General features: G+C 40.9%; 1 protein-coding gene across 3 annotated transcripts in view; it reads right to left on the reverse strand.

Annotated features, from left to right (window-relative positions):
• Window positions 1-667: 667 nt before the first annotated feature.
• The window catches only part of LOC121592196 (ankyrin repeat domain-containing protein SOWAHC), a 97481-nt gene continuing 82772 nt past the window's right edge, over window positions 668-15376 (reverse strand). For 2 of the 3 annotated variants that reach the window (XM_041913582.1, XM_041913581.1), the window contains exons 11-13: window positions 1408-1434; window positions 1135-1331; window positions 668-1046 (exon numbers count right to left, since the gene is read on the reverse strand). In XM_041913582.1, the coding sequence (XP_041769516.1) occupies window positions 807-1046; window positions 1135-1331; window positions 1408-1434 (464 nt within the window). In that variant the 3' untranslated portion in view covers window positions 668-806. Of the gene's footprint in view, window positions 1047-1134; window positions 1332-1407; window positions 1435-13651; window positions 13725-15376 lie in introns of all 3 variants that reach the window. The other variant, XR_006004657.1, reaches the window with a different exon arrangement.

Below are 15376 nucleotides of genomic sequence, written 5' to 3' on the forward strand. Positions count from 1 at the left end.
CTTTCGAGACTTTATTCATTCATCACGCACCCGGATGGTTAGTCCTTGCTACGGAGGGACGCTCAATTGTAGGCTTGAACCCATGACCCATGGGCATGTTGTTAAGTCGTACGAGTTGACGACTGTAGTACGAGACCGGCTTAACGAGACCCAAATACTTATGCCCGCACAAAAATGTCCTCGCACAAAAAGCCTCTCTAAACTATTACAACAACAACTCGCACAAAATTGTATAATAGCGAAAAATTGTGCGAGGATAACAATAACAATTTTGAGTGCGCACATCACTATTCCTTTTGACTGGTCCGCTCTGTCATTTTTATCTGTTCGTGGTTGATGGATTCATCCGATTTTTGTTTATTAAATATCAAAACAATTGCTGCTTTGCTTTCAATTGATCTAAAAATATCTGCAATGGTAGTAGGTCAAATTAATAACCTCTCGTTTACTGACGAGCAGCATAATTTCGTATCGCAATTTGTTCACTATACCAATTCATGCAGCGACTAGTGAAAACTCGAGTTCAAACTACTCGAATTTCGTTGTTTGTTGGTTTGTGTATTGGATAAATTGTATTTCTTTAATTTTACGTCGATATTGGCGATTTTTCTCTTCAATTTGTTGAAACAAAAAGGTACAAAAAACGAACTGGAGAATATGTATTTTGAGTAAGCAGTTAGTTCATTTATTATTTCTGATTATTTATCGTGTCAACATAGGAAAAATAAAACCCCTCTAACGAGTAGTATACATTTTGATACTAATGTACAAAAACAAGTAAGTCGTTCGAAATAATGAAAAAAAGTTTAAATGTAGGTTGGTCGCCAGTTGGAATCGAACCCGCAGGCCGTATCGGAGTCGGAGTCGCCCATCGATTCACCATCGGGATTTTCCGACAGTGGGCCTACCGGCGCCCGTATCTGGCTCGGTGTGGTCGGCACGCTTTGGCTGAAGTGATCGTTGCTCGGATCGTACTCGATGTCACGCTTTTGACGCCGTTTCTTCACCGGACCATACTTTGGCGGTGGCATTGCGGAATCTTCCTTCTGAAGGGAAGAGAGGGTAGAAAAAAAAAATACATTGAATAAGAATTAGATAAAACTATTAAAAACTGTGCTGCTCAATGGTGCAAACCTGTATGTTATCTGCAGAGCCCCAGGATTTGTGCAGCTTGTCAATAAACAGTGTGTCCGGTGGTGCGCTCGATCTAATCGCTGTCGGCGGAATTCGCGTTTGGTTGGTGCCCACTCCCAGGAAGTTGCTGAAGGCTTCGGTGGTTTTCTTCACCCGTACGTTCAGGGAACCAATCCTCAGGAAGCCGGAGTCTTTTTCTACGCGCGGAAAGGGAGTAAAAGGAGTGTTAGTGTGTCCGTGCGAGCAAAGCTGATATTAACAGTTTTGACTCACCTGAATGCTTTTTCCGTGCCTTGATTTCTGCATTGGAAAAAAGGAAAACATTAGTAAAACAAGAACATTTTTATATTCGGGCGCGGTTGGTTGTTTTTAAGCGAGTATTAGGCGGGTTCCCAACATTTAAACAAACAAACAAACTATGGTAGACATGCAGAAGCGTATTTACTAGCTAAAGGAAAGCTTTCCTGCAGACGTGCAGAAACAGCGACAGAGAAAGGTAGAGAGGGGATAAAGCTTTTTTTGTGGAATTAACATTACAAACAGCTCTTACAACAACTTATTTACAGGAATAACGGAGGAAAGTTTAAACACACAAGTCACAACTCGAAAACATTGAAACATTTAGTGTGTGATATTAACATTTTGATTTTCACTTACTCTTTATGTGGGGATCGTTGTTAAACGAAGGTTAACGGCGGCATATAGTAAAATTGTTACATTTACATACATACAATCCTTAGGTGAGTTTTCCCATTTTAAACTATTTTTTACATAAATAATAATCCAATATGCTAAGTATATGAACACATCTCTATAACAAAAATCTAGTAAAGGCTGATCAGCATTACTTTCCAGCAGCTGCTTGGATACGTTTTACTTAGTTTAATCCATACAATGGCAGCGAAATCTGTTATGGAAAACGCAACGCCGACTCAGTTTTTAGTGTTTGAAAGGTAAGGAGAAGAACAATACAAATTACAGTTAGATTTCAATAGACTAACGCTTTTCCGTGGTTTATCGAGTTTTTCTTCATATATGAGGCAAATTTTTAGCGGAAACATAGCTAAAGAATGTCATCTGACGTGCGAGGAAAGTTTTCCAAAAAGTGGTCTAAGGATCTTTTCCTCTATTTGGCGTAACGTCCTACGCGGACATGCCGGCCTATATAGGCTTCCGAGACTTAATTCATTACCACGTAGCCGGATAGTCAATCCTTGTTACGGGGGGACGGTCCATTCTGGGCTTGAACCTATGACGGGCATGTTATTAAGTCGTTCGAGTTGACGACTGTACCACGAGCCATCCAGGATCTTTTCAGGAAGCCTCAAAAACAGAAAATAGTTGTCCTACTTTAGGTGGCCGTCACTGTAGGTCCGGATACATGAAAATGTTGCGAAAACATTTGTACAAACAAATACTGCAACAAATAACTTTTATTTAGGGGTAATGGGCCATGCCGGCCTATACAGACTTTCGATACTTATTAAGTACCACGCAGTCGGATAGACAATCCTTGCCTAGGGCGACGGTCCAAACGAGGCTTAAACACAGGAAGAGCATGTTGTTAAGTCGTCCGATTTGACGATAATACTGCGAGACCCCCCAGTGCAAACTACCAGACTGGAGACTGGATCAGAGTGCCATGACTGAGACAGATGCAGGTACTATTTTTCTTCCCGAATTAAAAAGGGAGTAGTATCAGGGCCTGCAATGGGGCAGGCCAGGATCTGTTTCAGCACCGATCTGGAATCTTAATCAGTTCAAGAACCAGTATGGGTTTAAGTTCCGATGACCGTATGACCATTACCGATAGGTACACTGGTGGACATAAAAATAGGAAAAAAAAATTGTGTGTTTTTTTTTTTGCGTGCACTAGGTGTGTCATCGCCAACAGTTCGAGGCGTACTGAATTTGCAATAGTCGAATTATGCCTTTTATACTCTCATTTTTGGTGCGCTACTTATCTGAGTTTTGAGTGCCGGCAGCGTTTTGCGGCAGTATAAAAGGAGAGCCAAATCGTGTTGAGCTTCATTCTTCCATCAGTGGTCAAGGTGAAAGGTTGCTGTTGAAAAATTCCACAAAATCATCATGGGTCGCGGAAAGCACTGCACACCAGAGGAGCGAAAACACATTCAGGGGCTTTATCGTGAGAACGTGCCAATCAAGACAATCTGTAAGGCGTTCGGCCGTTCACGGACGTTTGTGGACAACGCCATTCGTAGCGAGGCTACGGGTAAATCGACAGGTCGTCCGCGAAAAACAACGGCCGACGTTGACGCGCAGATTGTTGAGATAATCAAGGCGGATCCTTTCAAAACTTGCGCTCAAATCAAGCAGGAGCTTGGTTTGCAAGTTTCGGCGAAAACGGTGTCTCGCCGTTTACACGCCGCTGGGTTCTGTGCCCGGAGACCGCGGAAGGTTCGTAAGCTGCTGCCGCACCACGTAGAAGCGCGCATTCGGTTTGCCGAAGAACATTTAGCTGCATCCATCTTTTGGTGGAGTAAAATCATTTTTTCGGATGAGTCCAGAATCAATCTGGATGGTTCGGACGGCATTAAATACGTCTGGCGCCTTCCTAATCAGGCGTATCATCCGAAAAATACGATAAAAACCCGAAGTCACGGAGGCGGCCACGTAATGGTGTGGGGTTGCTTCTCCTGGCACGGCCCGGGTCCTTTGTTCCGTATCAACGGGACACTGAACTCGGAAGGGTATAGAAAAATACTTAGTCGTAAGATGTTGCCATACGCCCGACAAAAATTCGGAGACGAAGAGCATTACATCTTTCAGCATGATAACGACTCTAAGCACACATCGCGAACAGTTAAATGTTATTTGGCAAACCAGGATGTGCAAGTTCTACCGTGGCCTGCGTTGAGTCCTGACCTAAACCCAATTGAAAATCTGTGGTCAACTCTCAAGCGTCAGCTTAAGAACCAGCCTGCACGTTCAGCCGATGATCTATGGACACGCTGCGAGGTTATGTGGAAAACATACCCGAAAGCGAATGCCGTAAGCTCATCGAAGATATGGCCAAACGCTGTCAGGAAGTGATAGCGAATAACGGTCATCACATTGACCGTTAGAATGTGTTTTCGCTCTGTGGAACACCGCAACACCTCCTCCCAACAACCACTTAAACAGTCCTTTTCAGGGCTACAAATATTTCTGACAAGAACTATGTCTTTCGGTCACAGAAAAAAGTTCCTATTTTTATGTCCACCAGTGTACCTGTTTCAAGATCTATATGGGGTAAGGATCAGTTCCAGGACCAGTATGGGTTCAGTCTAGCTTCTGGTATGGTTTCTAGATAAATTCCAGCATCGTACGGCTTTGAGAGCAGTTCAAGATCGATCGATAGAGTCAAGATCGATTGCAGGCCTGGTATGGAATCAGGATTATTTCCACGACCGGCATGATGTCAGGACCAGTTAAAGAACTGGCAATGGATTAGAATCAGTTCCTGGGCCAGTGTAGGTTGATGGCTCTACATTCTAACACCGATATGCGACTGGAGTCAGTTTCAGTATGCGTTCGGGATAAGTCCCAGGATCGGGATAGGTTCTATCCCGATCAGCTTCTTTTAATGTGTACCTTTACAGTCACCAGGAATTGACTTTTCTAAAATCATTTACCCGCAACCTAAATGCATTTTTTTAAAAATTATCTTGCATAACTCTGCAACCGGTCCAAATTAACTAGTTAAAACAAATGTAATCATTCGATGTACAGTTACGGTTAAAGAGAGCTTCTTCTCTAATCGCCGTGATTGATTTGTAGCATCATAATTGGCTTCAGTTGGCACCATTTTTTTGTCTTCTGTTTTGTTATCTAAAGCTTTAACTTCCATCCTATTTGTTGCGAGATTAGTTCAGCAAAGGTGGCACAGGAGATTAATGGCTGCACACCGTGCGCTACCCTGAACATCTCGCCGCCTGCTAAGCGACTACTACTAAGCGAAACCGCAGAGTAGTGCGATATTCGATACGATTGGTGTAAAAACGCCGATGCAAATGGATTCAGTTCATTGCAATCTTTAGTCACACACCAGTCACTGTTTTCCCATCACTCGAAGCGAAGCTGGTAGCGCTGCGTGCCAACCATTAAGGCCGCTTATCTGCTGATAAGCGTACGCGATTGGAAAAGGTTTACCGTTTTCTTCTCCACCAGATCCCTCATCTGCTGTATGATCCGTCCCTTCCACCTCTTTTGCACGTTGCAAACAATGGATGGTGGTGGCGTGAGTGTGGTGCCTTGTCCTCTTGAAGAGGCCGTGAATTAAGACCCCCCACAAACACCTTCTCTTTTGCGAAATTATGCTGCACACGCGTTCCGAACTGAGTCCAACCCAACCCTAAATAGAGAGAGATAGAGAGAGAGAGAGAGAGAGAGAGAGAGAGAGAGAGAGAGAGAGAGAGAGAGAGAGCCCATCAGAGGGAAGCAAATAAATAAAATGCTTCAAATCACCTCCTTCGAGTGGGGTGGAGCGAACATGGGCACGCTGTGGAGGGTTTTATCCGGGCTTTAATCTACTTATTAATAACCCTCCCCCATCCGTTTTACACGTGCGTTTGCACACAACCACACTCAACACCACACCACGAAGTGTAGTGCACGCGAGTGAAGCTTAAGATGGCCGCCTTAAACGAGCTTGCTTACGACGGGGCACACAAAAAAAAAACGCACCGTTTTTTTGCAGCGATGTCAATCTGCGTCAACGGTTTGAAATGCAATAATTAAAAATTGCCACTTACGGGAGGGAATGGAAAATGGAAAAGGGTAGGTGGGTCGGTAGGTTCGCCACCATTGTCCCGAAGCTCCCCGTCGTAGGTCTCCTTCTTGTGGGCTTCTTGTGAGGGGAGTTTTTAGCTTCTTTTTGCTGGGCTTCGTTTCATGTGTGCACTACCCTTTACCGTTCTTCACACCGTGTTTCGATTTTGTTTTGGATTGTAGTATTTTTTGTTGTTGGTGTTGCTGCTGTTGGTTTTGTTTTTGTAAACGACTACAACTGTTACAATTTGTCCAACATTCAAGATGCTTTAATCGCAACCACACCACCACCACGCTGCCATCTGGATTGGTAGCGCGCTATTATGGGCGACTTGGTGGAACTCACTGGAGGAAGCGATCAGGCGTTTGGTAATCAGATTAGTATGTGTGTTTTTTTGGGTTGGCATTGTTTATTTAAGTCAATGTTTTGGTAATTGTAAATATAATGCTGATTGATTGTAAGTAAGGGAGGGAGGGAACAACAGTGTTTTTTTTTAAACTGCCTACCATTTCAATGCATTGATTATGATATTGTTTTGAGGTAAGATTATATGAATCATGTTTCAAAATTCAAAATTCAAAAATGTTACATTAATATTAAAACAAAAAGATGAGTATGAAGAAAAAAGTATGGAGTGGATGTTATTTGAATAATTTTTTAACCATAATCATACTTCATTTAATAATAAACATGTAATAAATAAGTAGACATTTGATAACATGATAATTAGTGAACGAAGAAGAAAAAACAGTCTAGATGTTTTAATTCCAATAACAAACATTAAAAAAGAACATTATACTAATATTACAGTTGTTTCCGCCAAATTTTGTCTCTAACTCACCTATTTGTGTCTCTAAGGCACCAATTTTTGACAATTTTTGAATTTTTATCACAATTTTTGCCTCTAAAGGATGAATTTTTGAGAGTGCGCATCAATGTTTGTCTCTAAGGCATCAATTTTTGAGTGTAAGCCAATCACTTTATTTATAAAATTTAACTGTATGACTGAAGCTGTGTGTTCCAAAACCAATGAATTTAAGTTAAGTAGTTAATTATTGATTTGATTGAATTCTAAATATAACAATTGTTATGAAAAATTTGAAAGATTTAATGCAGTGAAAAAAGTTGGCATGTATTTTCAGAAGTAAAACAATATTACAAAAAACGATCAAATTACACGATTTTTGAAGTGTTTTTGTAATTCTGAACTGCAGTTTTTATAAATCTGCACAAATATCTTGTAAATTTATGATGACTCACAAAAGAGTCAAACATTGTTGCCTTACAGACAAAAATAGGTGCGATAGGGTAAAAAACTTGATGCGAAAATTTGATTCTTAGAAGCGAAAATTGCTGCACACTGTCAAAAATTGATGCCTTAGAGCCAAAATTTGGCGGCAATGGCTGAAATATTATTTCAATAGATAATATTATAAAATGAGTAAAAATTTTAACATGAAAAAAAAAAATAGTACAGGAACTTACGGGCAATGCGGATGGGTAAAATACAGTATTTGTTATGTTTTGATTTATATAGGATTAGACCGATAAATCAGCTTTTTTACATTATGTGCTTCGTTGAATGTCACAGCCATGATAGTTTACAGAGTTCAGTTAAAAAAGAATTCAGTTAAAACAAGAATCATAAAATAATTGGAAATTTACGTATATTATTTTATGAATTATCATTGTATTAGCTAACAACGTTATAACGATACAATGTTGTAAAAGCATAGTTATAGAACAACACTATTGCCTATGGTGATGTAACAAAATCGTTCCGAGCCCAAATTGGCTATTTTAGTTCAAAAGTCCATATTTTAAATATACATCGCTTTGGGATTTTTTTTTGTATTTTAATGTAAGTATACGTACACTTATGCAAGTAATGAATAGTCATGTTATTGTAAACAACCTTGACGTAATTTTCAATAGATCATCAGCATAAAACAGCATTCTAAGAGATGTTTATGATCTTATATTTGTTCAAAATTTACTTATTCTGTGTATCTTAGAAAAAAACCTGATCAATTAAAAAAAATTGAATTTACATCAAACAAGGAAAAAAGCAATGCAATAACGAAAGAAATTCTAAAAGGTATGGGTAATTGATAACGTTTCAGGGTTCTCTGTGTACAATGTATGACAACCTTCGATAGCGCACAAGGTTGACCTTCTAAATTTAACGCACAAATTTAAACTCATACGTATCCAATGCAGCTCTCACAGCTCATACTCACAAAATAATGCTCTTTTCCAACGCTCTATGATCGGTGGGAAAGCCGCGCTTTCGTGTTACAGGAAGGGGACATGATTTTACACTCGCGAGACAACAACGCGTTGGTGCCTTCGGCGCGTTCGCTACCAGGACGACGATTACATTCGACACCAATCGCTACAACCATTAGCGTCTTGATGATACGTTTTACGCGTAAGCTGTGGCAAATGTAAGATGTCATAATTTTGCACATTCCAGTCAACACATGTCGTCGCGGTGGTGGTCAATAATGTTCGACCCTGCGTCCCTGAGCTGCAATGTGGCTCAAAGTGTCAGAAAGCACATGTTCGACTGCATGCCAGTCAATTGTTTTCATCCCTGCTGCCATCATCATCATCATCATCATCATCACCCGAGAGTCGTTTTGGCGAGCATATCCCTTTCACCCCTCCGTTACCTGGTGGGTGGGGGGGGGGAGACGATCGAACGTGCAACACCTTGGCGCGCTAGCTGACGTATGTTTACACCGGTTAGCCATCGATCAAGCGGAATGTGTATCGAAGGCAGAGAGCATCTTGGCGTTACGATGACATCCACCATTAGCATCGTTCTCGATGGCCCACTGTCCCGTCCCGCTGTTCCGTTTCGTTGTGCGCTAGGCAGAATCGGCAGTGGCCGGAGCACATTGGCATAGATAGAGATATGTTTGTTTTTACATTAATTTCTGCACGTGCCCATTACCGTGTGCGAGTGTAATCGGCAGTTGGAATCGATCATCAGTGTTGGCAACGTGGCGTGAAACCGTGGCCACGATCGTGCCATCGATAAGGGACTGCCTTTGCTGCTGCTGCTACTACTGCTGATGCACCATATCCAATTGAGCGTAAAATTACCGTTCTCAGTGTAAGTGGAAGACGGTTGTTGGTTTGAGATTGTTTTTTTGTTATCTTTCTGGCTTGCTTTAATGCTATCGCATCTCGCAGAGTGTTGAAAAGAATTTACAACCCGACCCGAGGTGAGCCAGATGGGGGGGGGGGGGAAAAAGGAAACATAACTAGGAATTAAGACATACCCCCTTTCTCCTCATATCCCGATTGCCATTTGGCCCTGCTCTGAGGGTTTAAGTGTGCTGGTTAAGTGTTTTTGCGTCGTCAACATGAACTTTGCTGTTCCAAGTATGCACATACAGGAATGCGTTTCGACTTGCCCTCTACAGTATCCCGCCGCTCCACCACCGGTCTTATCACTCGAAGGCAAAAGGAAGGCAAAAAGTTTAAACGGACCGGAAAAGCATTAATTGCATATGCAAGCGATCTTCGAAACTCACCAGGAGAGAGAGAGAGAGAGAGAGAGAGAGAGAGAGAGAGAGAGAGAGAGAGAGAGAGAGAGAGAGAGAGAGAGAGAGAGAGAGAGAGAGAGAGAGAGAGAGAGAGAGAGAGAGAGAGAGAGAGAGAGAGAGCGAGAAAGCGAGCGAGGGTAGGAGCCACAAAAAGATATGAAATGATGGCAACAGACTTGCAACGGGCGTAATTGGGCCCGACGAATGTAAAGCCCTTGCGCCGTACGACATCCTCCACCACGAGCTACAACCGAAAACTCACGGTTCACGGTTCCCGGAGGACATTTACATATGCGTCGTCGGCTTCGTTACGGTTTGTTTTTGCGCTTTCCTACTCTCTCGACCTGTCCACCTTCTTCGAAATGCCGCTCACTTTGCAAATTATTATGAAGCGTTTCTTCCCTTTACCGGTGTGCAGTGGCACCAATTGGTGCTTCTGGTGATAACGTTTCAAATAAAAGATAACACTCATCTGGGGCATCTGGGTTCATTCATTCGCCGGATCCATTTGCACGTCTGCGACAGATAATTGGCTTTGTGAAATCGGGCGATGCTCCTAGCTTCTTTGAGGGAACTCCCTTTTTGGGTCCTCTTTGCTGCTGCTAGGATCCATCCTTGCGAAGCCAGAAGGTCACGATCGTTAATGTGTCATATGTCATAGGCATACGGTTCCGAGTAAATTGATAATGAATATCCGCACAAAATAAGGCCCAGGCACGCACCCAACACCATCGAGGATCCCAGCTGACGGCCGTTGGCGAAGATGATCGATGGAAAGGAGAATAGAAGCAAGCGATCGCACCGTCGTTGTCCGCGTTCGCGATGGAATGCCATTTGACTACCGAGCGCTTTGCGAGCGAGGTGAGACAACTGTCAATCATTATGGAGAGAAAGCTGCAGCAACCTGCAGGTCTGCCAGTGCAGCAGCCGTGTATTTTGCGCCCTTATTTTCTTGTTTGGACAAGCACAAACAAAAAAAAAACGCGATAAGCAAAACACCGGCGGCAGCGGTCGCATATGATTGTTTTTTATTGTTGTTGTTGTGTGTCTGTATCCTTTTATCAAATAGCAATGTATGGCTATCATTACGATATGGTTGCTATAGGTCCCAAGGGATCTCTCCAGCAGAAGACGCGATACCTACACACCTTTTGCGCTGTTTTTTCGCAAGCTGGGCGATGCTTCTTGGTGATTAACAGGACCAGACCATGTGGTGGAACAAGGTGGCACAATTTGAATACGTGACAAGCTGGTATGACACGCGCGAACGCGATAAATTCACATCGTTCGTTAATTGGAATAGTGGAGCAGAGACATACACACAAAAAACAACATCAGTTAAGAGCAACAGACGTTGCGATCTCCTTGTGAAAATATAGTCATTGGTGGTTATGTTCATCTGTTTCGCTTAAATTGTTAAATTTAATCATGTTTATGATGCACGCTGCTCCGCTGCTCGTAAGGAATGCGTTGACAGATGAACGGACAAGTTTTGGGTGGTGTGTTTGTATTGGAGCAAGACATGTAATGATGATCTTGCAACGATCTAGTAAGGCATGCGATAAAAAAAAAACTAGCGAGCTTTTTTAATAACATCTGGAGTTGAATACGGTAGCCACGGGAATTGTCGGGTTTTATGTACGCAGCAGTATGTATCTTCTTACATTTACCTGTAATATAACTATATCCATTACTATCGCACTAAAGATCATAACAAAAATCATTACAAAATTTTTAATACATTTAGAAAGGGATATAGTTAAAATCAACTTTTTCGAAAACATTGTTGAGCAAATATAAAAGTAATGATTTAAGATGTAAACAATTCTACGATGAAAATACCAATGAATTAGATCAAAACAAAAAAAGATTATAAGTTAGTTAAGTGCCTTGTAAATAATTTTCTCCTTTCCCATACAAATCGGTAAATTTAACCAATAGAAAATTGATCTCAATGTACAAGGCTCAGATGCCTTGTAATATATTGCGAAGTACTGCTTGCTCTTCTGTTCCATCGAACTATAACGATACATTTCATCTAACATGTACCTGGTGTAAGCGCCAAAACGGTAGGAAACCTAGCGAGGATTTAAAAAATCTTGTCTTTCAACAAATGTATATGAATAAACCATAACACCTTTTTGTGCTTTAAAAAAATGATAACAATTCACAAAATACAAAACGATTTGACGACTGAAAGACAATGAATTCAGGCAATGTAGATTGAATGTTCTTAGCGCTTTTACTTTTCAACAAAAAAATAATAATAATAATAATAGATAATAAAAAATAATAAAAACACATAGTAAAAAATAAGACCTAAAAGGAAAATAGAAACTTTCTTTGCGAATAAAAAAAAAAAGATAATTCCGTTATGGATGATTTACTTTAAAGAAATATCAATAAATTGATTGAATGTAGTTATAAACAACCAAAGAGGTTAATTCCAAAAGTATTAACACACACACACACGTGTTACGCGATAAGGAAATAATTAATTGCAGCACGTCGAATTTTACAAACAGTTGACCAATAAATTGTTGGTAAAACTGCATAGAATTTTCTTATGAACATAACTTGTGCTGTGTGTAAAATTTAATTTAATTTAATATTTATTTATGGCTTGTACTTTTTGTGACATTTATGTTGTCATTGCCGTTGTTAATTGATTTAATGATTCATTCAATTCAAAGTAAATTTTAAGACATGATTTTGGCCATATTTTGGTAAAACTGTTAATTTTTTTTTATTCAGGGGGAACGGTTAAAATAGAATTATGATGAGAAGATAATGCAGAATTAAAAGCTCTAAATGTTAGATAACAATAGCATTTCAAATGATTTATTCCAGTGCACATCATGTGTACACTGTTGGTGTTGTTTACAAATTGCTCTCAAATAAAAATATAGTCTGAGTGTACGACTAAGCACTAATTACCATAAGTTCTTTTTGGCTTCTTAGAACTATTTCATAACCGTATTGACCAAAACAGAAGATTTTCCTTACATATATCTTGCCTGAGAAGGCGAGTAGTCTTCGCTACTCTAAATTAAGAAAACTAAATTAAACTAAACTTCAAATGTGTTAGTTTTGTCCATTTAATGTTAAGGTCGCTTTAGACCTTGCGTGAAAGTGAACGTGAAAGTGAACGTGAAATTTTGTTTTTTGTTTCTATATTTTATTGAATATTTATCAGAATATGGCTCATCGTACACCATAAGAACAATGCGGGGAATCAAACAAGGAAACGCATTTAATTTATTATTTCAATATTTTTTAAAGTCTAGAAGGTTGGGGAATTGAATAACATTTCTTTTGGTGTACGATAGGCCATATCTCGTAAAAAAATATTGAAATATAGCAATAAACCCAACATTTCACGTTCAATTTCAACAGGGCTTTAAAGGCCGTTTTAGGTGTACCAGCAATGCATTGCATTATGGTAGTATTGTATTGAACATGTTGGCCAAAATTTGAAAATATTTCAATACATACCGATGCTCGGTTTATGGCAATAGATTCAAGATATTGGAAGATTATTGCAAAAAGAGTGTACCATCAATTTATTGGACAACTATATGTAAATAACTTGTATTGCAAAACTAGTTAGTTATAAGAGAATTTATAGATTTTTACTTATTTTCCAAAAGACAAATTTGTAAAAAAATACTATAGAAATTCAATACAATGGTCAGATTTTTGTTGTAGACAAAATAACAATTCAGACGAAATCTGGACCTTTCATTCACTCGAATTAAGATATAGAACACTATAGAAAAACAATAATGTAAATAGAGTGTTTCTTTTAGTAGCAAATTCAGTCTAAATAAAAAAAAGTTTGCTTCAAACAGCGAAATAGTGATAGAAGTTTGGCAGGAGTTGAAGACATAGAAAGTGCTAAACAGTGCTGTAATGCGTGATGTAGAAACATAATCAAAAGCGTTGCTAAGAACGGTGCATCATAAGGGAAATAGCAGAAGCGTGTGCAGGTTAACTACCCAAACAAAGAACAAGCTGGGCTCCTATTAAACATGTTTCAAACAACACGATAAAGGCAACAAAAAAACATTAGAAAATCATAGCTTAAACTTTTTTTCTTTCACACCCACACAAACATACAAACAGAACACAGAAGAAAAAGAAAACACATGGTTACGCATAGGTATGGTACGGACAGATCAACACTTGCCTCCAGGACGACGATAGGGCGTGCCAGGTGGAGAAACCACTGTTAACTGCCTGTAATCGCATGGCTTTAATTTCTTCGCGAAAATGCCAACGATTCGTGCGACGAGCGACACAGCGATCGGGGGCACCCGCGGTGGCGCGGAGGTTTATGCGAGAGAATGTAAGATTATAAGTATAATCCAGTGACGGGAGGACGGGCAGCGTAGCGAGGGGGGCCGCATCGTTTCCCGATTGAACCAGGAGGTGAGTGGGGGTGGATGGGTGTTTTGGAAGATGGAGCAGGTGGTGTCCCGGAAGTGCCGCACATCCCGCGGATTAAACACGTACGTTGTATTGCGCGAACGTAGGCAATAGGGCGCGCGTGTCATGTGTGTTTGCGCACGTACACCAGGTAATGATCGTTGCCCGGAACGGGGGGACATAAGTTGGAGACCCAAAAGGAACGGGAGGGAGTTGTTGAGGTGGGGTTGATAAGGTTGCCAAGATCGTTGCGTTGTTGGCGAAAGGTGATTAGAATGCAAATAAGAGAGAAAATAGAAAGAAAGAGAGAGAGAGAGGCGTATGAATTTTAATTAAACATTACTGGTGGTCCTTGAACCGTTGATAGGGCGTCGCCGAAGAGGACCTGAAAGCATCTGGATTTTTTTCATGTTGTTGCTGTTGGCACTGCTGTAACGGCCAATATTGAGCATGGAGGATTAGGCGATGTAATGCAATGCCGTGTGTGCTTGGTGCGGGATTAACATCCAGTGTGTACTGGAGGTAGGCTTTCGAGCGTGAAACAGTCGAAGGGTAAGGATGAAATAAAGCCAATGCGTTACGGGGCCGCCAAGCCCAACGGAGTGGAAATGAAATCAGAACAAAAATGACTTTTTAATCTAAGCACAGCTACAACTCATTACGCTTTCTTTTAAAACATAATAACCATATTTATCGTCCAGCGGCACGAACAACAGGCCCTCGGCCGCTTATACATCCTGGTGCCGATAGTGAAGAGGCAGAAACAAAATATTTAATCGAGTTAACAGCTCGATTAAGTGGTTCGTCCGAAATCGACACTAAAAGCTACTGAACTGCGTACAAAGTGCGCAGTGGCCAATAACAATCGAGAGTAATGACGTGACGCAACGAGTCAGCACCAGCAGCAGCACCCTTCTTGCCGGCCACGGAAACTGAACAGTTTCCCGCGCGAGTTTCAGTAGCGTTTATGATCGAAACAAATTGCATAAAATGGGAAGGGGCCGCAAGGTCCTTTGGTACGTGTTTTCGTGCAACGCTGCAAACGTCCGCTAAAGTAGAGCACTGGTGCAGAATGAAACATGATGATGGGGCATGATTGTGCAAGACGTCGTTATCATCGGGTCCGATAGTGCAGCTGCTTAGTATGCATATTTTAAGCGGCCCCTTTTCGCTGTACTTTTCAGCGCCCGTTCGTGTGGTGGTTCTGGAATAGACCTTCTTAAACAGCAAAATGTGTGTGTGTGTGTGTTGTGTACTTTGAGTAGCGATGGCAAAAAATATATATATATTTATATGAATTAAGAACATTGTTGTTTCGCTGCTTCTTCTGCTAGCTGTGCTCGGTGCGTTTGCTAATTATTGCACCCCTACAGCGTTCGCTATCTTGCTCCAGCAGGAACCGCACACACACACACGCACACACCACCTCGAACGCTAGAATGCAATTAAAGTGCAGCCAATATCGTGATGTAAACGACTTTGACTA

The sequence above is a fragment of the Anopheles merus genome, chromosome 2L (genome assembly GCF_017562075.2).
Source record: "Anopheles merus strain MAF chromosome 2L, AmerM5.1, whole genome shotgun sequence".
NCBI lineage: Eukaryota > Metazoa > Arthropoda > Insecta > Diptera > Culicidae > Anopheles > Anopheles merus.